Source organism: Rhopalosiphum padi, chromosome 1, assembly GCF_020882245.1.
Source record: "Rhopalosiphum padi isolate XX-2018 chromosome 1, ASM2088224v1, whole genome shotgun sequence".
In the NCBI taxonomy this organism is placed as follows: domain Eukaryota; kingdom Metazoa; phylum Arthropoda; class Insecta; order Hemiptera; family Aphididae; genus Rhopalosiphum; species Rhopalosiphum padi.
The window spans coordinates 35,277,387-35,305,340 of record NC_083597.1 but is presented as its reverse complement, the minus strand read 5'-3'; the positions used below and the strand labels follow the sequence as shown (position 1 = coordinate 35,305,340).

General features: G+C 28.2%; 2 protein-coding genes across 2 annotated transcripts in view; both read right to left on the bottom strand.

Annotated features, from left to right (window-relative positions):
* Nucleotides 1–2,557: 2,557 nt before the first annotated feature.
* Nucleotides 2,558–4,199, bottom strand: LOC132917106 (la protein homolog). The gene is made up of 2 exons (XM_060977671.1): nt 3,778–4,199; nt 2,558–3,471 (listed from the first exon to the last, which is right to left on the bottom strand). The coding sequence occupies exon 2, from the start codon at nt 3,458–3,460 to the stop codon at nt 2,813–2,815; it is 648 nt and encodes a 215-aa protein (XP_060833654.1). The 5' UTR covers nt 3,461–3,471; nt 3,778–4,199; the 3' UTR covers nt 2,558–2,812.
* Nucleotides 4,200–6,547: 2,348 nt separating this feature from the next.
* Nucleotides 6,548–27,954, bottom strand: part of LOC132931596 (hillarin) — a 36,843-nt gene continuing 15,436 nt past the window's right edge. Inside the window, exons 5-12 of the mRNA XM_060997466.1 lie at nt 14,542–14,809; nt 12,772–12,854; nt 11,602–11,745; nt 11,075–11,293; nt 10,426–10,634; nt 8,733–8,863; nt 8,176–8,433; nt 6,548–7,317 (exon numbers count right to left, since the gene is read on the bottom strand). Coding sequence (XP_060853449.1) covers nt 6,961–7,317; nt 8,176–8,433; nt 8,733–8,863; nt 10,426–10,634; nt 11,075–11,293; nt 11,602–11,745; nt 12,772–12,854; nt 14,542–14,809 — 1,669 coding nt within the window. The 3' untranslated portion in view covers nt 6,548–6,960. The remainder of the gene's footprint in view (nt 7,318–8,175; nt 8,434–8,732; nt 8,864–10,425; nt 10,635–11,074; nt 11,294–11,601; nt 11,746–12,771; nt 12,855–14,541; nt 14,810–27,954) is intronic.

Below are 27,954 nucleotides of genomic sequence, written 5' to 3'. Positions count from 1 at the left end.
ACACATTATAGATTTAACGCAAATAGCGTAAAAACAGTGAACACATTAATACCTTCAATGTTATCGATCACCAAATGCTAAATGATATTGTTTTATAAGCACGTGTGTCATGTAATCCTAAGATTTTGTTTGTAAATATAGGTAATGTTTTTCTCACTTTATTATTATATAATGTTATGGGTTAGGCTAGAACGCAGAACATCCATTTCTACAACCTGTAAAATATAAATACTTAAATATTTTTATTGATATTAATCCAACATTTGGATTCATAAAACTGGTTCATGTTGTAAGAATAGCTAACCAACTATTCCTTAACTAGATAGGATTAGATATGAATATGAATAATAAATATTTAGTTCACCGTTCACCGATGAAGTCCACGATTGGATGGGAAAGTTTTAATAGTGTTCTGAAATAATATTTATATAATAATATATTATATTATTAAAAATTTTAAATATATAACTTTAAAAATAATATTTAATAAAATTATTTTATACTAACCTACAATATTTATATGCTTTTGGGGAATAGTAATTTAGAGTAAATGCAAATTTTTTTAGCTCATTACTGTTTCTTTGGCCAGTTGCTTTCTTATTTTGGTTGTTTATCTGATTTTTATATAATTCCTTAGACATGCTTCCAAATTCATTCAACAATGTTTCATGTTCATTATCTCCAATCAACCCTTTCTTTTTAACACAAGTAATTATTTAAGATTTGTTATTTCATTTTTTAGCCTTCTTAATTGTTGATTTAATCTTTTTACTTTATATTTTAATTGTACTTTTCTAGTTAATACATTATTTATGTAATATCACAAATAACATTATTTAAAAATAAATTTAACTTTCATCATTATTTAATTTTTAAATTTTTTTCAATAACAGTAAATATTTAATTAAAAATTTCTGTGCAAAACATTTCATTAGGTACATAAAATTGAATTTCAAACAATAGATAGGTAGTTAATTAATTATTACCTATTATTTATTTTATTATTTTATTAGGTATTTAAAAAAACAATGGTACCTATTTAAAGTTTTATGAGTGGTGATGTGGAGTAGACAGTGTCAAAATTGAAGTAATACACCTAGGTATCTCTTAAAATGTTGGTCCACTAACACTAACTTATAAGGTAGTTTAGTAGAATTTGTAACTAATAAACTTACTGTTCCTATTCACTACTTTTTTTTTTATTATTATTATTCAAGAAGATAATGGGCTCTACTGAATATTATGTTCGTGTGGGGGCCCATGAGTTCACAATTTAAATAAACTATTAGAAATTATTCTTAAAATAATAAATTATAAAAATATTTAATACTATTTATAATTTAATCAACGTGATAGATACTATTAACTATTCAGTATTTGAGTACGTCTTACAAAAATAAATATAGATAGCCACTATAAATCGATATAATTTTTTTTAATTAATCAGAAATTGTGTATTTAAAATGGCTCTCAAAAAGGATATTTTAATTTTAAAACTATAATAGTAGAAAATTATGTAGGCATGTAAGAATTAATTTTTAGAAAATAAGTTCTTTTTAAATAATTATGCTCAATACAAATACAGTTAGGTATTATAAAAATACACAGTTATGTTTTACACAGCAATGTATTTTATACTAGTTTAATGATTGTTGATAATATTGAACCAAAACAGTATTATAACCAACAAAATTGTAATATGTAAAATTTTTAATTTTTTAATTATGTTGTTAATAACGTGTGTAATAATATAAAATATTTTCTGTTTTTCAACATTTCTACTTCAATAGGCGATAGTAATAATAATGTAGTCAAAACATTTTTTTTCTCACATCACTCTAAAATAATTATTTTCTTGTAGACCTTATAAAATTATCAAATACAAATTACATAAGTACCTAATATTTTTGAAGATAAAAAAGTCATTTGTGAATTTCTAAATCTACAACAAATTTTGATTCAGCTCAAAAATATCTGAATATCTGGCTTAAAAACATCCAGTAAAATAAATAATAATAATCAATTCATATTTAAAAGAATATTTTTATTTTATATTATGATGTTTAAAATATTAATTGCCATTATATTTTCCAGACGTTTTATACTTAAAAGAATATTTGTAAAAATTAAAATTATATTTCTTTTAAAAATATTAGTCATTTAATTAATTGATTGTTTTATTACCAATATTTTTACACCGATCAAATGTACCTAGCAGATAATTTGTCATAGCCCATAGGATATTATTTTAGCGACCAAATTACGTGGAACCCTACTAAGTAGTTACTTATAAATTATAAGTAATAATTACGAATTATTATATATTATTAAGTTATAATAATTTGTAATTCGTAACATTAAAATAACATTACGATTTCATTACACTATTTAGTATTTACACAATCATTGCTCTTAAAACTAAATGATTTATTGGAAAATAAAAAAACATAATATAGGTATTAGGTAACAAATTAATAAAATATGTGCCTAGTTATATCTACTTATAATTATCAGATATTATATTTATAACTACGTATAAATCGTATAATAACAAGTAATGACATAACTACAGTTTTAAAAAAACTGACCGTCTATAGAGTATAGGCTGTTTTTGTTGTTAGTGTTAAACATTAATCAAATAAGTATTTAAAAAAAATTAAACTATAGTAACAAATAAACTTAATTAACCTTTCTAATAATTTAATGTATATAATGTGTAGTGTGTATGGCAACGTTTCTTAAACTGTGTGTCGCGAACTCCCGATCAACTAGCTGGTGTAATATTATGTATATCGGAACATTATTATAAATATTATTCATAATTAAATGGGCTATTGGCTTTGTAATTTCCTAAAAAGTCACTCTCCCACATACGCTCTATTTCAACACCATTATATTCGACAGATTTTTTTTCTAAAAACTTTTCCGCCTCGTCTTTAGAGCTGAACGTAAAATAAAGGGAACCATTAAAAGCTTTAGACTTGAATCTCATAAAAGTCGTTTTCGTAATGACGTTGTCGCCAAAGGTCTTGGCGAATTCCAAAAGTTCGTCCACGGTAGCCGTCTTCGGGAAACCGCTGCAATAAATTGACCGATCGACGATTTTCTTGAACAAACTGCGTTCAGGGACTGGTGCGACGATTTTCGGTTTACGTCTGATTTTTTTGTCCGTTTTGTCGACTTCCACGATACTATCATCAGCGTTCTTGACGGCTGATGCGATCACGTCCGAGTTTCTGGTGATGGACTTCAACATTTTGAACGTTAACAGTACGCTGATCGGCACCCAGCCGTTATCATGCTTGATCTGAGCCTGAAGGAACTTGTCATACGGCAAATTGGTATCGCTAAAATAGAACTCAAGTTGTTTGACAATTCTCGAATCTCGGTCCGCGGTTCCGGAACTGGAACACTCCTGTCCCCAGACTCCGGTGACATGTTTGAAGCTGGACGCTGCCATTGCGATTTCGACTAGGAAAATAAAATAAAATTTGCAAGTACAAAAAATAAGTTATATATAGAATATAGACTATATAGTATAAAAAGAACTATTATTATTTACTTATTTATCACATTTTATTTAAGTATGAATTTAGGGTATTTCAAAATTAAAATGTAACACATTTTTTTTATACCTAATTAAATTTTACATTCAACGCTTCGTTCAGAATTTAAAATTGGATAAGCGTTTATTCATTAATTCAGTCCAAAATTCTATACAATTAAGTATATATTATTACTTATTAGTATACTCATGTTCATTTGAATTTGACTTACCTGTTTCAATAACGGAATCTTCATGTACGGTGAAAACCAAAAATACAATATTCCCTAACCCGTTGGCGATTGAATGTGGGTAGTACGAATAATCAATAAAACATAGGTATAAAGATAACTTAACTATAAATTAATTTCAACACCAAAAGACTTATGTATGACGTAAGGATAATATAATATAACCTATTGATTATTAAATCATTGTGTCCGGGAGACAGCAATCATCTCATTGTTGCATTTGGATCTCAGACTGAACTAAACGAACTAAGGTGTTGTATGCCAGTTTTATGCGAACTATTTTTATGTCCGATTGTTGTTGTTTTCATTTGATTATATAAGTAACAATACAAAAATAATAGTTATCTAGTGTTGACAGTGTCAAAGTACCTACTTACTATAGCTATTTGAGCTATTATTATTATTAAATCTTGATGTTTATCTATAATAGTTATTTAAGTCAATTTTAATTGTGTACGGTGTACCAGTGTACCTATGTAGGTTGTTGTTTAAATCATTAACCGAACAATATGATATTTTTATATTATATATTATTGTAGCTTATTATAAAATAATAAATAATAATATTATGACTCATATAGTTTGTTTTCCTTAGTATCATTCAGCGGTCACTGTTCAAATAAACATACTAAATAACGTTTCTAATTTTGTGAATTCAAGTATTTGCTGAAAAAATAGACCAGTTCACTTTTTGATATTATTCAAGATAACAAAAAAAAAAATATATACTTTTATAAGTTGAAAATTAAACTTATATATTATTTCAATTTCTATGTAAAATACTAGACACGTATAGCCACTATTAGTTATTCTATGTAGTTCTAAATATGTTTTATAAACATGTAAATGATGTAATGAAGTTATGAGCCCCCGACATGCATGCCCATGGGTGAGAAATCTAAATTTTCTCCATCAATCATCATTGTAATTTTTTTTATTCGTGAAAAAATTAATAATATTATCTAAAATAAAACAAAAGTTATGTGACATTTATCAAGCTATATGTAATACTAAATACATATATTACATACTACTTCTATTTTATATTTACTTATATTATTAAAATGTGACCATTATTTGCAGTAAGAATCAGATATGTAAATCTGGATTTACCTGATTCTTGCAGAAGAAAAGCAGTCAGCAGAAAAGTCTATTAACTTAACGTATACTAATCCGGTTGTTGCACTAACTTGTAAGCAATTTTAAATTCTGATTGGCGCGATGAATATACTTTACTCATAAATAATTCAAAACAAATAACCGTAGTTATTTGAAATTTTTACTAAATATTTAAATTATAATTTCCTAAAAATGGCACAATTTTTAAAGACTAAAGAGGTAACCCTTTTGACATTTGAAATTTTCAATTTATTTTAGTTTATTTCTATAAATATTGATTAAAACTTATCTTTCTATCAAAGATCTTAAGAAATCAATACTAAGTTCCTCGTACGTTTTCATAAAGAATTTTTTAAAAATATTTTAAGTTCAAAATGACAAATTAGAACCGGATTTAAAGGAGTGGGGGCCCTCTGGCCCCAAATTATTTTCCAAATTAAATGAACAATTTTTTTTCAAAGTAGATTCTACTATATAGTTAATAATATAATAGTTAATTACTCAATTATAGGTACTTACGCGTTATTGTATTATGCTATTAAAAATGTAAACAGTTAAATATAATTGAATAATAATCGAATTATTGAATATTAATAAATAATAATGTCGCACCATTCACACATAGAAAAAGGAAAATCGAATGAATTTTAAATGATATTTTTTGAGCGACGTAGTCGTTTATCTAAATTTTTAGCGAGCTTCTTCCTATACATGTAGGTAGTGATTTCAAATTTCTGTTTTAAAGGAAACTCAAATACAAACCGTGACATATGACAATAATGAAATCAATCGAAAACAGCATTATCAAAACTATGGCCAGTAATGACTATGATTGTGTTATTTCTACAATTAATTCTTACTAAGAGTTTGAAAAAACTAAAGATATGATGACTTCATGCGGTATCTAAAATTAACTGGAAATGTATCTTAAACTGATAAATAATTGATATTTGTATATTTTTGAAATAACAAAAAATTCTATATTAAATGATAATAATATATCATATTAAAATGTAATATCAGATATACTATTTTGTATTTTTAATCAATGCGGAAACGTTGCATAAAAGTTAGCTGGTAAAAACACTAAAAACGTTCTCAATCGTGTTATTAAAAAAGATGTAGCCGCGGCTAGCCGATATGAACCGATCCCAATCGTGTTCTACCCAAATTAACTGATGCCGAAATTATAATACACTTATAATAGTTTTAGTTTATAGGATATATCTATTGGGTAATTCATAAACTACCTATAATCTATATCCTATACTTAGTAGTTAGTAATATAGGCTGGAACGTCTTGGTCATCATATTATCATAATATTGTTTTTCGTATGCAATGATTTAAGATTGAATTTTAATTTAAAACTTAAATTACAGTGAGCACATTCCAAACTTACTCAATAATGATTAATGAACTACACTCGACTTCTACTGTAGGTAATAATTTAATTTACCCCTTTTTTCTTTGTTTTATTCCGTAAATAAGTGGACTTGTCTAGTTTTTTTAATAAGCACTTCAATTTCTTTTACACTTAACAATAAGTGAAATAGGTCGATCTACTGTCATCATACATTTTTCAAACGTGTGTAATATTGTATACATTGTATAGAAAAATAAAAACTCTTCACATAGTTTAGGTACGTGGTACTTGTTTGTTTTAAAACTTTTATTATTATACAGTAAAAATCATTATATATATATTACGTATTTAACATTAATACGTTATAGGTAGTTGGCTAGAATCGCATATATTATTATTATGTTACGTTATTTTTTCTTGTCCAACGTTAAAAATATATGTACAACGTATATTATTCGTATAATATAATATAAATATAATATAATGGACAGCAATTTACAAAAAAAAAAAAAATATTATTTTAAAATTCGTGAAATATATTTTGTACCTTATATTTGCGTATATATATATTTAGAAATTATATACGTATACCTACAACAATATTGTACTGGAATATATTATCCGTAAATGCTTATGCATAGAAACGATGATATAACATACAATATTCGTTATCAATGTAATATTAATTTCGTTTCGAACTGTTTATCAAGTATTTGCAACAATGGGTGAGCAGATGTTTTTCGCCGTGGATGCCATTGCCGTTGGCTAGCCGGTGCTGGTGCTGGTGATGGTTGTGGTGGCCGTTCTCATCCGACTTGTGCGACGATATCTCGCGCGTGTACACGTCCAGACCGTATTGGCCCTCTTCTGGAAACCCGATCAGGAATGTGATGAAATCGTCCACGATTGTGTGTGATATATATTTAGACAGCCGTTTCTCTTCCACGCCGTTTTTATGCAACGTGGCCATGAAATCCGTCAGCGGCTTCGACATTCGGAACTGTATTTCCAACTCCCGGCCAGCGAACACTAATGGGTCCTGCGCACAGAAAACGATGAGATTATAATATAAATAAACGTATTTGTACTGGTTTATAGTGATTGTGCTTATTAATTAATCGAAATATTAGAATCCCAACTTTAGGATGTACAGTGCAGTTTCTTTAAACGAAATTGTTGGTATCTATACATGACTAATATAATACTATATATTTATAGGGTAATATATTTATTCCTCCCTTTTATGATGGTAATATAGGATAATTCACCAAGAATGCTCATATTGTTTTAATATTTAATATAATATGTATATTTTCATCTACTAATTTTTTGAATTTCTAAGTATATGTCTTCAAAGTCATTATTAATTATTATTTACTTAGATATTGCATACCAATCTTTTTTTTCAAATGAGAATTATACTTTTTCCTGTAAATTGTTTAGTTGAAGACTTTTTTGAAAATGTCGATGTATTTAAATAAAAATTCGATTAAATATTGATTTTAAATTGCATAATTGAAAACAATTTACTTTTCTGAGAATGTTGATGAATGTTTGAAGAATGTAGATAAATAGCATTTTATTTATAACAATTTAAATGTTAAATTATCAGTAATTGGTTATAGATTATAATTTTTACTTTGCTTATAAAAATGTTATGTGCCTAGTGGTTAATTATTATTAAATATATTTATATATTTAATCAATATGTACACATATATTTAATATTTTATGAAAATATGCTTCTAATCAGGGAATTTAGGAAAAATATAATTCAATAATATTGTAGTAATTTATTCAATTTGAAAAACCTATTAAGCTGTAGCGCACTAAGTATAGAACCCTACAGAATAATATCTACCTACAAAAAAATCATTAAAGTTATGTATATGCTTACCTGATGTGATATGGGTATAAGTCCAAAGAGACGAGTGGCTTTTGTAGGACCCCACTCACCACTGGCGCAGTCCGGCAACGGCACCATGACGGTTTGCAATTCTTCACAAATGATTTTGAACTTGCACACGCTCTTAAATTTCATCGGCTCTCCAGTCAGATACTCCTTGGGCGTCACCGAATTAGCAAATATATCCAACAGAAACGCCCCGCTGTTGGGCGCGTGTACGCGGAATGACACGATATTGCCCAGGACAGACTTGAACCATACAAACACAGACGTATATTATATAATATAATAAACTCGCAATAATGATCATACAATAACATTATGTTTCAAATATTAAGGTGATGAGTAGGTATAAAACTCACATATAGATAGATAAATACTATATAGATAGACCTATATAGTGATAATAAATTATAATAATGGCTCGATCAGATTTTAAAAATAAAAATATGTAATAGGTACATAAACTTTTATACACTATAATACTGAGCCTACTATTTAAAAAATATTATCCACAATTAACAAATACAAAACGTTTTATGTCTTACCTGCATGACAAAACGCTTCAAGCTCACTCCATCATATGTGTCTCCTTCGCTTTCATAGAATTTTAAATTGTAGTGGAATATCAAGTTGGATTGCATGTTGGTCGGTATTGCTATTCTTACCGTGGCAGCTCCTAAAATATTAAATTTATGAATTTCAGGTGCGCCTCTAGGGAAAGTTTTGAATATTTTCACGCCCTCCTAGTTTTGCACGAAGGCAAATGTAACGCGGTTATAATTAAGGACACCGCAATATCGCATACACTGAAAGAAGTCCGTGCGATCATTAGAAAACCGCTGCACCGGATAGAATGTGATTATTACTTTACATAGTTATTAGAACTTGACTCGCCAAAATAATTACCTCAACACTAATTGACTAAGGAGGAAACCAATAATATACTTATATGGTATTATTATTAATATAATACTATACATAAATGCATATATTATCATATATTATGTGTTTGACGTTTGGGACCCATATAAATCTACTTATATTTAACACCATTAGATTTTTTTTTATTTCTTTTATCAAAACGCCTTCAAAACATGCGTAATTCGTATTTTAATTTATGGTCCACCCAATGATGGTCACAAAAACGAATTAATTTAAATTGTGTCCACGCGTGGGCTGTACTGAAAATATAACAAAATATTTGAAAAAAACTAAATATACAAGTATTATACACGCAAGTTTATTTGGTATACAAATTAATGTTTTTGTCTTTCCGGTATATAAAATAAAACAAATCCATGCCACGCAAAAAGTAATGTATCATTGGTATATATACTGTCGTTATAGAAATCCACTTTTGATATATATGTATATATACAATATACTTTGTCAATTTGCTACGCTTTTTATTATAGAAATCGCTAGATTGACGATAGTCTTATTATAATTGCGTGGCATTCGACAGAAATAAGTGTAGCGTGTTGCGAGACGACATCAATTTGCATAATTTATAATATTTCAGGTATATCTATATACATTATTGTATCATTAATAATTAATATTATATTTTATAGACGCAATGTCATTATATTAAATGGCTATGGAGAATCATTTATAGCGTTAAAAGTTATGTTGGGAATTTTTGTCCAAATTTTACTATAATAATTTTCAGATGTTCTATTCAATGAGAAGTTATTTTTCAAGACGAAAAAATTACTCATAAAGTCATAAAAGTCAGTTACACTTATTTAAAAAATTATTGTTAAAATTGTCAATAAATATGTATTATAAAAAACATAATTAATGGAACATGTAAAAATAAATGCTTTTTTAATTATTTGTTTCATGATTTTGCATTAATGAAATAATAAATTTAAATTAAATATTTTAGCTAACCGAACTTAAGCAAGTCATTTTTTAATCAGTGTTGTAATTTCTTAATTTATAATAGATTTCCATTTTATAATATAACTAATATAAGACAATAAATATAATATATAAAGCACCTATATAAATACATATTTATACTTAATACTTACTACTTTATATCTATGTCTACATAGCATATTCTAAACTTAAAGATTTAAAATGTTAAATAATACGAATTAATATATTTATATAAATATATATTTTATAATCACCCACATTCATTACTGTATTTTTGAATTTTTATTTATTTATTTTATAAATAATATAAAAACTAACCGCCATAAAAGTAATCAAGTCATAATAAATTACCTGTTGCATCCGTATACATGACAGCTTTTGTGTTGGAGTCTGGGAAGTAAAGGCCGTATCTAAAGAAAAGAGACCTGACGAACGGTAAATCCTCAAAATCTCGTTGAGTGATAGGATTTTTGAGTAACTGCCATTCGGGTTGCAATGGAAAAAATTCATAGATAAACTCTCGTGGATCCGTTAGGAAGTAATGGTCGTCGTATTCATATCTAGCAAATAAAGTATAAGTATTGAGTATAAATCATTAGTATATATTATTGTATTGTATATAATCAATAAAATTAAATAAAAATATGTACCATGTATCCCATAATAGGAATTTCATTTTTTTTTTAAAGCAAGTATTTGTTTTTTTTTTTTAAACACATTGAGAAATTAAAATAAGTAATAAGTATAGACCAGTATAGTTATAAATTAAATAAATGGTTTAAAATATTAACTCAATTATAATTATATTGATTATATAATATATTAGTGACAATAACGAACAAGTAATGGTGAACATGTAATTCCTCAATTAGATATTTCAAGATACATTTATTACAATTTTTAAAGTAAGTACTAATAAAAATCATTTTCGTAATAAATATATAATATGCTCCATAGTTAATTTACTAGCTTTACAGAAAAAATATAATTCGTATCCAACCTGAGACTGTCAGATTTCCCTTTGGCTCCTACTTTGGGTACTTCTTTGGCGTTGACTAGATGCCGTGCACCCCAATTACATTGCACAAACCGCCATGCACCAGCAACGTAGACGGCATTCCACGAGTTTCGGAATCGGCTGTCTTCAAAATGAACACCTGGCTGGTAGCCGGCCGACTTTGAATATCCTTTGATAACGACGCAGTGTAAACCAGCATAACTGCGCATTTAATTTGTTATGAAATTTAAATAGGAATATATAAGTAATAGGAATTTGAATAATGTAAAGTTTAAAGTTAAAACATAATATAGGTGCGTCGTACGTCACAAAATATATCAATTACGTTTAAAGTAAAATTATGATAAATAAACGTTAAATATTAAATGCTAAAATATAGGGACCCAAAATGTTTTAGACGGTATTCCGTAATAAATTAAACATTCAACAATTTATAATAGTATTAAGTCTAATAATAAATACATATAAAGCATAAAGACCAATATACTTAGTTTAGTTTGTAACCGTACCTGCATAATCGTTTGAATAATACATGGTAACTTTCCGTTCCGTGTTTAATGCCTCTGAGTAGACCCATTGGCGTGTCACCCCTTAGATTGTCATCGAAATTCATTGTATTCAAGTTCTTGACAGTAATCCATCGGAAAATTGTTCTAGATCACAAAAGTTATGACACCAATTATAAAATATTATTTTATGTTAAACATATAGAATGTATATTTATTATTTATGTACGAATTAAGTATAGGTACTCGTACATCAGTTTTTTAATGAAATAAATTAAATGCAGTTATAAATTTATAATATTAACCAAATGTAATGGGCCTAACCGTTTTCCGCCAAAAAAAATTATTGAAGATATTTTTTGAGAACCCCTTATATTAGTTATATACCGCGTCATTTATTTATTATTTTTTTTTATTGAAAGAATCATATATAAATTACAGGTTAGATATAATGATTAGTTACAGATTTGATTAATCTACTTATTGTATAGGCTTATGTAGCTTGTAGTGAAGATACAGAGTTATTATGCAAATTATTACTAAGTTATTGTTATTATTATTATTATTTCATCGTAACGTTATCCACAGATAATTGACGGATTATTGTTCACTATGAGTCTGAACCTATCAGTTTAAACCATGATCTGTGACAACGTAAACTAAAAATTAAAAAAAAATGTCTATAATGTCGAAGAATATTGAAGTGGTATTAAGTAAGCGTGGACATATTATGCTAATATATAACAATTTTTAAAATGTATACATGTGTATACATCTAAAACTGGCATTACTCGATAAAAGTGATATAATAGAAAGTGAGTTGCAAAAAATAATTAGGAGTAAGATAGGAATATAGGATATAAATAGTTTATGATCAAATAGACAATAATGAATATCTTTAAAACAAGACGAGGCGCATACATCGTAATTATTACTATTTGATGAATTTAGATTCGGGGGTCTCAAAAATATCTTAAATAATTTATTAATTTTTTTTGACGGATATCGGAGTATAACCTTTGACGGGAAACAGGAACCCCCGATGTAATATTATATTTAAATATATTGAATATAATATACTTATATAATTATTAGGCACAACAATAAAATTATTATTATTATTTCTATTTGGTTAATATAATTATAAAAATATATAATATGTCTATATATTACCTGGCTTTTTCTATATCCGAACCGCATTTTCCCACCAACATCCTTACTAAATCTGTAAAGGTTTTTTGGTCTTCTTGTGCTACCTGTGAAAATACATCAGCTACAATTTAATATATAATATTATTTAATCGTTAAATTTATAAATTAAAAATTGTATATTATAATTTATTTTTGTTCTATTTAAATGATTTTAAGTTATATTATAGTATTATTTTTATTTATTAAAATGTCATAAATAATGACGTTATTATTAATATTATAGACGGGGATTAACAGTTAGTTATGACAGCAGGTAATCGTTTTAATATATAACGATGTTCATAAATCGTTATACCTAGTGGATAAAATATAATTTATAAACACATCAAAACTGCTGTCAAATATATTCCTTTTAATATTTTTCAAGGAACTTACTATGAAGCGCTAAATGTTATTGTATGTTTCTTGTCATTGAAAACTACCAGAACGAATCGAAAATAAAAACGGTTTTAATAACGGAAACCACAGTTTGAAAAGGATCATCAAAGTCTATAAACAGTGCTTTGTCACTTTTTGCTGTGTTAAATAATGTCTAGGTTATATACCTACTTTAATCATCTTACCTAGTAAACTTTTTTATAAACAAGTTAAAAAAAAAAACAAAGATAACTCGTCATAAATTAAAATTAAATAGGTATTATTACTTCATTGTCATTAATTGTTCAATGACTACAGGCTTTGTAATAATATCATAGTTCCTATTATGAAAAAAAAGATTTAAATGTTAAAAATGTATTGGTTACTTTAAAATAATGTTACGGGTATATAATATTATGTATATTATAGTTTCTTTTTGGAGTTCTACAAATCATTTATAGGTTTTATCACTACATCGCTTTTACTATTGCGTTTATTGACCTGTGTAATACCGTATAAAAATGTAATTCATTTAATATAGTTGTATCTTGTATACATTTACATTTCGACCAAATCGTTAAATATTATAGTACGATCAGTATAGTATGTATTTTATAGTACCTACTAATTAGTAATTACTATAGATTATACGTCTATAAACGCCCTAATAATTTTTAAAAATTAGTTAAATCTTTAACAATAGGTAGCTGTAATAAAATCATTAAAATATTATCATGTTAATTGTTTGTACAACGAAAGCTACCATTCATGATAATTGATATAACGATATAAAAAGTAAGTAACCTGTAATATCTAATATTAACTGTTCTGTTCAATTTTTTTTCTTTCTTTTAAAAATCATGCTTCTAGTACTCTAGTTTCACATATAAATTGATATATAATAATTATTATAATACTACTGATTTTTATTGTAAATTAATTATTTTTACAAACTAAACCTATTTCTATATCCTAAAAATGTTTTATGTACCTATTTAAATATACTCCATTACTGTAATTGGGTCCTGTCAAATATTTTAATAAATTAATTAATACGACAAGGAGTTATTGATATTTGATGAAAAAAAGAGCATGACTTAAAGCTTCGACTTACAGTTCAAAACGCATATACTCAAATCGTGTTCAAACTCTTTATAAAATGTTTATTCTAAACAGTTTTAGAAAAATTTTACGATCGATTCAAACTCATTATCGGATTATCCTTTTATTCTATAATATAATACCTATTATTGTCTTGCTAGTTACTAGAATTTATAAGCTCTTTTAGGTGTGACTGTGTAGTACTAACTAACAAGGCCAATTACTAAAATATTGATTGACTAACGGCCTGCTACTTTGATAAACATGTCTTACTGATATGGCAATCTGGTCGATGTGTGCAAACTCCAACGGATCTGAGTACAGCTGAAACTTTGCTTGGGCCACGCCGTGCGGCGACGGCGGTAGCGGCGCTTTGCCGGGGTATGGTTGTACGTTGTCGTTGAGCGCCTCTGCTGTCTCGTCTGGTATTGCCGAGTCGTCCAAATACAGCGATTCGGCCATCATGTACTCGCTACGTTTCTCGTTTATCAGTTCCAACATTTCGCTGCTCTGTTTCTCTACTAGTGCTGCTGTGGCAGCTCTACAAACAACAAAGTTAAACTATTAATTCATTTATACTGCATAATTATTATTTAATTGTTCATCGTATCTCGAAATTGTACTTTAATTTACTCAAAAAATTGACTTGTGAATTGTGATGCGATGACGATTGCAATCGTCATGTTATATTTTACATATGTGTACTGTACCCACAGCTACAGACGAATTTAACTGGCGCAACCGGACGACCGATACCAAGTATACCTACATGAGCAGCTATGAAGGGGTAATTTTAGCTCCTACAGGTTAAAATCCTAATCCTTGCATAAAAAAAGGTTTTATTTTTGCTTTACCCATTACACAGTTTATTTTAAACTTTATCTTTTTAAGACTCTAGCCCCTGTAACTATTAAATCCTAGTTACACCCAAGGGGGAGTTTACAGAGCTAGTCACAGGATACAGGTATTATGTTTTTCCAGTAATAAATAGTTATCAGCTCATTTGAGAACCGCAAAATTGTATATTAAATTAAACAATCTATACCTACTATAATGAGTCAGTATTAATGCGGAGAATAAAGGATTCTAATGTGTAAGATAGTTATATGTAGTAACGATCAAACGAAATAATTATAAATATGAGGTATGGTTATTGAATAGTGGTTATTGTCATTTATATTGGTTATAATAAATATATGAAATATATATATGTATAAGTATAACGTCCGATTTTTCAAAAACTTTCTCAAAAATAGTTGTAAAATGTACACATTTACGCCAATGATTCGTCTGCGCAAATTCAAACTACCTATATAATATTGTTCATCTATATATTGTTTTAACAAGTTTATGAACGTAAATTGTATATTTTTTAATTGTGTAGCTGTAGTTTCTATTTCTTTAAACATAGCTTTTAACATTTAATATTATCTTCATGCATTATATGTAGTCGGTATACACACTCGTTTTAGATATAATATGCTTGTTTCTAATACATGAAGCCGCGAAATCAATAAATCATTAATCATTTTTGGTTTTGCTTCTTATCATAAATAATTTATTTTAAGCACTAAAGTAAAGTATATATTTTATATATTTCTATATATAGAGCGTGTGCACATAAAGGAATTTAAGTGTTTAGAATAAATTATACGTTATGTTACAGTAGAAGTTAGCCTTACGCATTTACCCACGTATAATCCATATTATAGATAAATGGATTTACTTTCAACAGATAAAATTGTGACATCAGAAATAGCGATCTCGTTTATACACTATACCTGGCACGCTGTTGGAAATAATACATTACTAATGAGCTGTTAAAACGTGACAAAAACGAACTAAACCCGTTAAAATACACATTCACAGAGTATACAATATACCTATAATATAATTACACTTACAAACGCGCGTTAGATGTTGTTACCTATCTATATATCTTAGTAAATCTGTTAAAAAACGAGTTTTTTTTCTAGTTTTACTTTATGTCATTGACAAACGTCTAGCGAAATATTTTAATCCCCACAGAACGTCAATCCGACAAACCAATTCAATATAATAGGTTACTTCTATTGTGTAATGACGATGCTGCAGCGATTTATTTCACGTGCGCATCATTGTCACAGTGTCACGCTACATCGAATAAAAATGTATACGTTTTTACCTATATACGCTATAAACGGCTTTCAATATAACACGCAGTAATTTGTATACGTTATACGTACACAGAGTGATGGCTACACTTATTTTCCAAGTCAATTTATGTGGATTATATAAATGCGTTTATATGTTATAATATATAGCTAGTATTTAAATAATACAGGTCATTTTTCACAAACAATTTTTACTACTTTTTATAATATCATAATTTTTTTTTTTTAATTTTAATTGTTGTGTTAATGTAGTTGTGTGAAATTTACGCTTAAAAATATAAAGAAAAATTAATAAACTAATAACTTATGTCCTATATATAATATATATGTATTATGTTGTAGAATAAATAATAATAATAATAATAATGACATACTATTTGAAGATGAGTAATTCTAACTACAGAGGTACCTTACTATTATTTTGAAATAAAAAACAAATTGTAATTAGTGCGTGCTATTAAATATTCTAATGTGTTAATGGACCGGCCGTCCCGCACCATGCAGGGACGATGTACCAAGTGCAAATGCTCCGTATTCGTATGTAACAGACGCCATGATGTGGAAAATCGTCAGCAGTTTGCTGAGCCGGTAGCAATCAACCTAAAATCACGCGATTACCGGAAATGTGTACGATTAAACGCCGCCGATTCCGCGGAAATATAGTCGTCAAAACTATAGCGGCCGGAAATGAAAACCCGAAGTTTGCCGTTAGTTCTCGACTGCGACTACGCCCCCGTCATTTAATCAAACAGTTTAAGGTCGTGGCGTATGAATCGGTAGATTTGTATGTTGTAAGTATTAGCTATTATTATAATAACAGGTGTGTGGTTATGTTTATCATTCATATATTTTAACTATTTGAGAAATTTATAAATAATCTAAATAAATAAATAGGTATTTTAAATAAATTGCATGCTATGGAGCAGAATAAATCTTTTTAAAAGTAAACAATAAAAATGACTATTCAATGATAAAAAAATCACTAATGGTTTTTCAAAAAATGTTACCTCTTCTCGAAAAATTTGTTAGATCAACGCGTATATATAAGTATGTTCAGCTGTGAATACTTATATCATCTATAAGGATTAACTGCTGATAATTTCTGAGCTAACATGTATAGTAATAAATAGTAAAAGTTTCGTTACTTCGATATCTTCTATACTTCATATATCTGCAATATAATAGTCGTGGCAAAAAAATAACAACCAATTTTTATTTATAATTATTACTGCGTTATTATTTCTATTGCATTTTATGTAAACATTTTAATTTGATTCAAATCGGTCCTGTGCAATGTGCAATGTGACATCGATTAATCAAATATCGCCCTACCTATAATAGTATAATAGCTATGCATAGTACATATTAATTTATACATTATATGGAACGTTTGTTAATGGAACTGAGTTACGTCTTATAGGTACGTACGCGTATATCCGTATATGGCCTCCAAAAGCAACAATTGGTTCTAGGCGACTCGCAACCGCGGGTCGTATAGGCTTATCATCGTTTATGTCGATGAATAGCAATACAACATACTTATATAAGGCCGTACCTACCTATATATAATAAATTATTATTAATTATTATTATTACTATATTATCGCCGTGTTCTTCAATATTCATATTATATTATTGTGTTGGACGTGTATTGTATTATTGTCTATAGGATATTTATCGGATATTATGAGATATTATCATACTATAGACACGAAAATACAATCGTATATAGATACATCGTATTGTTAAATTAATGGCAAAATATATATTATTATCTCAACGGAGATATTGGATGTCGACGCGCGGGAATTTTATTATCATGAACTTTTTGTTTTAATTCATTGATAAATACCTATTTGAGGGATCGCCAACTGCCAACATTAATTATTTAGGGCTGTCATTATTTTTTTCTTCATAATAAATCAATACAATTTTATTATTTAAAGTATGTGATTAATTTTAATAGGTCCATAATTTGTTTAAAATGGTTATTGCTTAGAATTTGGAGTAATGACTAATGGGTATGTATAACCATAACCCTCGTCTATATTGGTTCGTTTTTTAGTTTAACGAATTTTGTATTTAAATAAATTATTGATATGTTTAATTTATTCGAAAAAAATCCAATATAAATACTTTACAGTTCTTAGAAACTTTTTACTTGCGTTAAAACTGGCACGATATATTACATTAATTATACTTAATACCTGAAACGATAATAAAATAATTCAGTATATCATTTAATTAACACTGTTCTTGAGTGTCTGAGACACACTAGATGATATTGAGATTACAAGAATAAAGGATTACGAGTTAAAGAATTACATGTAATAATAATTAATATATGATTTTAAAATAAATTAAACAATTTTTCAATAAGATATAATAGGTTATTACACTAACCTATTGGTCGGCAACCTCTCGGGCCACATTCGAAAATTAAAAAGAGTTCACGGGTCAGACAAAAATAAAATAAATTATATACTTAAATTCTTTAATAGGAAAAAAAATATACTGTAAAACTTTAAAATAATAAAATGTATAAAAAAAAATTCGTCGTTCTAGAATTTAAAGCGGGCCGGCCGCGGTTGTCGACCACTGCACTAACCTATAGTATGATTAAATATTTTTTTTTTTAAATTTAAATTTGAATGCTATTAGTTTCTACTTTGTAATACAAACCCAACTACTGTACTTTAATGTAAATAATACATTCCTACGCGCATACTCAATGTATGGGTTGGGTTAATAGAAGAAATCAGCCCAAGCGAATTCACTAGGTCAGTAATCTGCAAACCACTACATGACAAAGAAATATTTTTATTTATTAGATTCGAGTGCTTATTTAAAATATTTTGTATTGAAATTACTACAAAAAGGTTGAAAATTATGACATAATTGTTGACCCAACTTGACTTGAATGCAAATCTGATACATTAATTTAATGAAAACGAATATTTGTTCAAAATTCAATAAAACGGAATTTGTTTTCATTTCGATTGGGATAATAAGACAATTTCTGTTATAAGAGAATAACTCTCGTTATGTACTAACTAAAAATACCTTCATAACGATAATGTGCACATCATGTACCTATACTTCATAGGTTCTCGATACCGTTTAGTTATTATGTTATTTAGTATATATTGTATGATTCTGTTTGCACATAGTATTATATAGCGATATACATATTAATATATATATATACGGCACGAAAAACCTGTTGTATCGATGTGGTCGATACCGCCGTTTCCCACGCGTGTTTTTACACACTCCGTGCACGGACCACGATGCGTGTTCGACTATAAAACGACCAAAATGAGTGTATCATATAGTGTTATTATGTTATACAGTTTTGTTTTTGATTTTTTTTTTCGGAGGATTAAAAAACGATTTTTCCCCACGCGAGAGTGATCGCGGGAGTTTGCGATAGCAAAGCTGGCTAAACGGTGAACACAGGTACGTTGTCTACATATTATAATGTATGTATAGGTACTTTGCGGTGCGCGAAAACAATGACAAAGACGATAATATTATATTATAATATTATAATGGGAAAATAAACGATCATCCTACCCGTAGAAAGTGCGCACACGCACGTATACGACGTATAGGTATATATTTAACGCAATATAATATATAAGGTACGCGTTTGTAAGCGCGGCGGAATGCGCGCGCGACTTTAGCCTATTTGCCAAGAGGCGTGACACGCACGCAAGTCGGTCGGTACCAATACATATAGTACGAATGTAGCTATACCACTGTACATACACGTGCAGATGTATAATATCATCCAATAATGATACATTATCTTTATCCATACAATCCACAGAAAATATTAAAGTTTATAGTGCGTGTATCATCTTATGTACAGAATGTACAGTAATTGTGCACGTACTACCTTATAATACATTGCATTATAGTGTTCGAAGTCCAAAATATGTCAGAAAATCGTGAAGTATTTACATGTTTAAATTGAAAATTAAAAAAATTCAATGTATCAAATTACATTTCAAACGCTATATGAAAAATTGAATAAAATAACAATATGGCAGCGGTTTAGAAAAATCAGATTTTTGTGCCATTAAAATTCGTAAATTTGAATTGTTTAAATAAAATGAGTTGTTGGGCATTGAATTATTTGTGTATAAGATAATATTATATTATGTTATATAATCAACTTATTTAACATATAATTTTAACTTCTATCACCACCACAGCCATTCTTTAAAGTAGGTAGGTATTAATGATATTATTGTAACTTATTTTTAATTATTTTATTTTAATTTATCTTACGACATTATTGCTTTTTATTATTTCAATTTGTTAAAATTAAAGGTTTTAATTTAAAAAAATGTATTTAAATATAAAAATTAATTTATGTATACAGTAATTTTATTTATAGAGATAAAAGAAACGTGCGGTAAGTCTAGAAAAAACATCAATCGCTTTGTTCGTTTACCTTTATTAAATTTTAAAATCTTAAATATTTTAAAAGTACCTATAATTTTTTGTTCAAACTGTAAGCTGTCATTTAAATATAGAAAAATAACGTCAATAATCAATTATAAATAAAAAAATGTCATATATCGACATGAGAAATGTCATCTAAAATGGTACTTATGGGTTTATTTTTAAGTGATGTTAAAACTGTTTTGGGTTCTATCAAAGCATTCAAAACTCAATCTCAATTTACGCCACACCGTATATGGTTTACGGTATCCTATATTATAGGATCAAAGTTCTTTAAAGGACAGTTAAAACTGTATTTGAAAATGATATGGTCAAATATCATTAGGTACTTAATATTAGGTACTTAAAAATTACAAAAACCAGAATTTGAATGAATTCGTGTTCCAAAATTGAAGTATGAATTAATATCACGCTTAAAAAACTACTCCATATCTCGTATGCTAATATTGATTAAATAGATAATGTATAAATCGCTGCAATAGTAGATAATCATATAATGCAATTTAAACATACTAAAATTGTATAAAGAGTTGCAGTTATTATTTACGACAGTCGCTGTGTGGTCATTAAAAACAAAAAAAAAAAAACTTTTTGCATAATATATACTCGACTAACGTCAAAACGAAAAATTCGTTTTGAGACTTGAACATGTTGCAGTTGATAAATATTGAATAAAAAATACATAATGCACTTATTAGTGCTAGTATTAGTTGTATTTACTTTACAAAGGAGACGATTTATATATTTGTATGCATTCGTACATGATCGTATAAGTCGATTGCAAAACTAACGCGACCCGTTTCTGTCTCATAATACCTAATATAACCCAATACCTAGTTAATAATATATAATACAATGATGATGATGATAATATTAGTGACGACGCGACAGCCTGGCTTGTAGCACATTTGGAGACAACTGGTTTACAGTTTCGGTCACCTGCTGCAGTATGTCTATGCATATACGTTTTACTATATTACGTATCTAATGATTTCGAATTTACAATATATTTTTTAAATCGTAAATTATAATAAACAACGTTGATATTTTGTTGACATATGTATTACATATTACAGTAGTTATTCGGCATGGACCCTATTATCGACGATAAAACTGTGTTTATTAATTATTTTATTATACAAATCGATAACGTCGTCTAACGTATATCCTGTGCATTTCGTATTATATAACATTATATGGTATTATTGCTGCAGATATTATACGGTCTGTAAAGGGCCAACTACATGCATACATAATACCTATGATTCGTGTAAACTTATTAGCTAATAGTTATAAGCTTTGATTAAGTCTTGATAGATTTAAGTTATCGAAATTGTTAAATGTTTTTTAATGTAATTATACTCAATTATCATCTGATCAAGTCACGACGATTATAAATATGTATATTTAATGTATAAAGTACCTACCCATATTTTTCATCATAGACGGTCTAATTGATTTAACATTCACTTATAATACTTTGTACAGCTACTACTGTTTACTTATTGATTGAGTTCGTATATATATAATGATATAATTTACGAAGACTTTGATGTTATTCTATATTATGAAAAGTATTGGACGAGAATTATTAATTATTGTAACAATATTATAGTGGCTGTACAATTTTGAAAACTAATTTAAACATTTAAAATCCATATTTTAACTACTATTATGATTTATATTTTATATTATTTTAATCGAGCATGGAAATAAATAAGTGGTTTTAAACTACTCATACATAAAACAATTTATGTTTTTATTTATTATACTATAAATGCCTACTGTTTTATAGTTTATATTTTGTGGGAATTTTCAATGAATTTTCTATTAGCAACAGCTTCACGCATTCTATTATATACTAATGTTTTAATTGAATGCAATTATATTATTTAGGCCAAGACTAGAAGTTTTTTTATTTTTAATTCAGAACTTTTCCTCTGACTGCGCGTATTGCCATTCTAACTGATCCGAAACTAATTGACGTTCTTATTTGCTTCACGTAAAAAAAAATTATCATTCTTTCCTCTACCCTCTGCTGTGGATAAATTTGTTTGTCACGACACAAGATTTGAGTTTATACATTTAAACTGTAACGTAATGAATTAATATGGAAGTCTAATGTCGAAGCATAAAGATAATAAGGAAAAATAGTAATTGTCGGTATAAATAACTAATATCTGATTAGGTACAATATTTTTGTGAATTTCAAAAAACTATACCTATAACAAAAATCATAAACAATAAATACTATATCCAATAGATATAGATACGTTTAGACGGTTTAATAGATGTTTAAAATTTAATTTTATACATGCGCTGGCCAAGAATAAGCGATATAATATTTAATTTATCATGTAGAAATCATGTCTGTGAGATTGTGGTCTATGACTATTGTATGTGAAGACCATTTTTGTTTGCAACTTTCTGTCGTCTGAACCTACACCGGCTACACCCATCATATCCTAAATTTAATTCAAGTATGTCCTATTTAATTAATTATTAAAACACATATAGGTACAATTCATGTCGCTATTTTTGAAATCCTTATAAATTTCACGCATTACAATACTACTCGAATTCAAATAATTAGTGTATTCAATTATGGCCGTTTTATAAACAGTGTTTTTATTTTTTAATTTTGCAATAGTTTTAAATGAAAATAATAGAGTTTATTTTAATTGTTAATATGGTATATTCTTATAGACAATAGGCTCCAATAACTGGTATCAACTACTATATATATATATATGTATATATATTATATAATTATATAAATATCGCCAATGAAAATCTCATGAATTTCGATCGCATCAGTTTATAAATATGATTTTAAAAACCTTCCGTGGACTGTGGAGTAACTATAATTAATAATTATGGTATGTTTATTGAAAAATAATTAAATCTAAAATAGTAACAATATCGTTGTAACACCTGTTAGTAGTAACGAAATACCTAAGCCATCATACATATTATTACCAGATCTTGTGTTTGTTCATTTTTATATTATTTTTTTATTTTTTGTTTTATAGTGAATGCATACTTAGTATTCACAGTAATATTATATGTAGTATCATAATATACGCTCGATATTTGAAAAAAAAAATCAAAGAAAAAAATGTTCCGATAGATAGAGATGAGATAGTCAAGGTCCGGTGCACAAAAAACACACTGCAGTGTGGTGTGTTTACCGCTATGTGCCGGTGTTTACCGTTCGGGTCGATCAAATGTGTTCCGTCACTGGATCGGAACACATGCGGAAACCGTATGGTGTTATAGTATATAATAATATATAAGCAGCTATATGTGCTTACTAGTGGCGCGACTAGATAATATCTTTAGGATGAGGTGGGGGTGGGGTGTAGCATTAACGACTCGTGACAGTGTGACACTCCCCTAACGCCATACTATATATATTTATGTTATATAATATTTATTATAATGGATGCATTTGCATGTATTTAAAATATCTCAATACGATTTCGGTGTAAAATTTATGAGTTTCCGTGATTTTATCTATCTAAATATTATGCTATACATCATGGCAACTGATTAAATTAAGATTCAATGAATGCATTATGTATTTATGTGCGAGTAAAAATAATTTATTTTGAAGATTGTTACAACTTCATAATCTCCCGACCCCCTCCTCACCACGCCATTCAGTCGGTACACCTATCTATACACTTCCTTTTTTTTTATTGAAATATCAGCTTATAATATTTTACAACTATTTAACTTAATTCGAAGTAACTAACAAAAAAAGTAGAAAATGTGAAAGGAAGGATGATTGAATGAGGAAACTGGATAAATTAACATAAAACATAGATACAATTGATTTTATGACAATAGAATTGCAGAAGTTACCACGGTGGTGAGGTCAAAGGGGTTGGCTATTTGTGGCTATTGAAAGAATAGATATATATGAAGGGTGTTGCAGTTGTCTGAAAGAGGATAGAGTACCTGAGTACCTACAAAGAAAACAAAAAATTCATATTACATATATTTACATGTACTCTTCGTTGTGACACGTGTAGTAGGGTATCATTATTTTGTTGTATGTAAAAATGAGAAAAGAGATTTATTTTCTTGTCCAAGTCGAAATAAGTAATTCGTGATCTAAAAAACAGAGAGAAATCGATCATTTTATACTATCAACTTTAAAGTATTTTGGAATAGAGTTTTTCCACCGCTGAATCATTACGGAGACAATTCTAAATTATTATATTATGTAATCTTTAATTACTCCACTGGAGAAACGACAACCCCTTTCCTCTGCTCGGGTGATGACAATGACTTTCCCCTCGTTCGACTTGCTCGTGAATTATAATATTAGGAGGTATATAATTTATTTATGTAGAAATAAATATATTAACTATATATAAGTAGTGTGTGTGTGCATGTACTCATAATATATATATACAATTTCATGGTTATCGTCGATCTCATTTTTTTTACCTTCTCTGCTGGTATAGTCCACGTCATACTTTCGTTCACGAAAACCAATATTGACGCGGTTATTAATTATTATTATTATTGTATTATCGATAATATTTTTTTCCTAAATATACTAGAAAAAAATAATAATAATACAAAAAAAAAACACAAAGTACTTGTTTATTTATCTTTAATATATATGTATGGTGATTGTTGCGATTTCTCTGAATTACAGGAATTTTCTAAAGATTTTCGAATATTATATTACATTAAAATAATATATAGAACCACAACAAGCTGACTACGGTATCGCACGATCCTATAACATTATTCGTTCCGATTCTCATGTATGATGTATCACATAGTTCGTGCGTAATTTAAAAAAAGTGAAATCCTGTACATAACATGCTAGAGTATATTAAGAAATAGGTGTACTTAAAAGTTTAGGTAAAGGATGTTAATATAGTATTTAGTGAAGTATTGAAGCAGAATACACGTACGCGTTGATCATATAAAGACACAAATTATAAAAATTGACGGAAACAGAATATTATTGTCCCAGGCAATAGAAGGGTATAATCGTATAATCCAGGTAATTCGGATCTTAATAAAACTCACAAATTAAATAAGAGAAAGAAATGTCTGTTTATAATGCTAATATAAAATACGACTGGATACAGATCGTATATGATTAAATACATTTATTACAATATAAATAATCAACCAGTTTTCATAATTTTGATCGACGAAAGTGGATTTCGTATGTACCTACACAATTTAAAATCGAAAGTAGTTCATATATACACAACCAAGTCGAACACACTAGAAATAATATGTTAACTGTTAAGTGTATAATACGCATGTACATAATACATTCCACCAATAGTTTACAATTGTATAGCTAATTAAAATATTTATTATATAAGAAATGTACATGCTAATTTTTTATCTTAGTACACGTAATATTATATGTAGAGTGTGTGAACTTCAACTTGAGGACATTATACATTATTTTACAGAATATTTATAAAAATGTTGGTTATTGAGTACCTACGTACTTCTAAATAAACCGTATTTAATTTATTACCTATTTGTTATAAATTTAAAATAATTATTTTACCGATTCAACACGAGAAAACAAAAACTGCAATCTCGATTAATACCACGATTACAGAATAATATTTGTTGCACTTGGTCAATATTTATATAATTATAAATATTTTATTCATTTATGTTTTTCAATCACTATAAACCGCAGATTTTCTATTATTACGCCAAGAGTATTAATAACCACCAAGTCAGAAACGTTAACTCAATATTAATGATAAACGATAAACGATAAACGATACAGGATTTAGAAACTCTCGACAGCATTAACGCATGACTCACTACTAAAGCTGACACCTCATGTTTTCGTTAACTTAACCGTGAACCTCGGGGGATATTCGCATGTCTTAAGAATTTCTCCAGCGTACGTGATTTCATAATATTATTATTCAGTTACCTATCTATACGGCTATACAGCTATACGGCGTGATACCGCCTATACCGGTAAACCGTAAACACACTCCAGCTATATACCTATACATATAAGTACAGCAATTACATTATTATCATCCCGTCCACAAGCATATCCGAGCTTTACTGGCTGTGGACGTGAAGCCATGAAAGGGCGTAGCTGTATATATATACGATATATACCTACATAAAATGTTATTATTATTTTGTATAAAAGCCGATATAGGTACGCCTACGAATACCGCAATCATCACCATATACGAGATCATGCATGTAAAAGATCGAAGTGTTATATCTATGGCACGAATCGTCGATTGAGCCATGCGGAGAACAAAAATGAAAATGCGCGATTGATATTGCAGACGGCGCGGTGTTGGAAACTACTGCGGCGCTTTTATAAACCCGCGGTGCATAATATTCACGAAACGCGCACGGCGATACCGCGCGATGAGGCTCCTCGCCGAGCTGCATTCCATTGAAGTGAACAAACCCGTCCAGGATTCAGTTTCATTACGTCCATAGGGGGCATCATTTTGTACACACACACACACACACGCACACACACATATATACATATATAATGTAATATATAAATATAAAATATGTAATATATGTTTAATGCGTTTGCCGACGGACGTGTGTATATAGTGGGTACCATGTACTCGTACCGCCGACGAATATTATTATGTGCGCACTATGTATAGCAGTATAATCTGGTTTGGAAATAATACACATTATAATCAGGTATCATAACATAATATTATGCATGTAGGTACCATACATTCCGTTAACCCACCCACCCCCTCACATAATAAACAGACCGTCCGTCCGGGCGACCAGTTCACTGTTTCCGTGCCTACAGAAATTTATGATTCTATTCTATAATTTTTCTTTTGAAAATAGGATTCGCAATAGAGTTCGTAATATACATTACAGAGTAATTCACTACTTTAATCCTATAGTAATGAATTTGTCAAAATTACGATTTTTCAAGAAAAAGAATATTTTCTAATACTTAAATCTTCATTTTTATCCTTATTTAACTATGCATTTCAATTTTTTTACTATGCAATTACTAATTAATCAACAGACAATTTAGTAGTAC

What these genes read in the sequence shown, in the direction of transcription:
- LOC132917106 (XM_060977671.1), bottom strand. Translation starts at nt 3,460, where the DNA reads ATGGCAGCGTCCAGCTTCAAACATGTCACCGGAGTCTGGGGACAGGAG.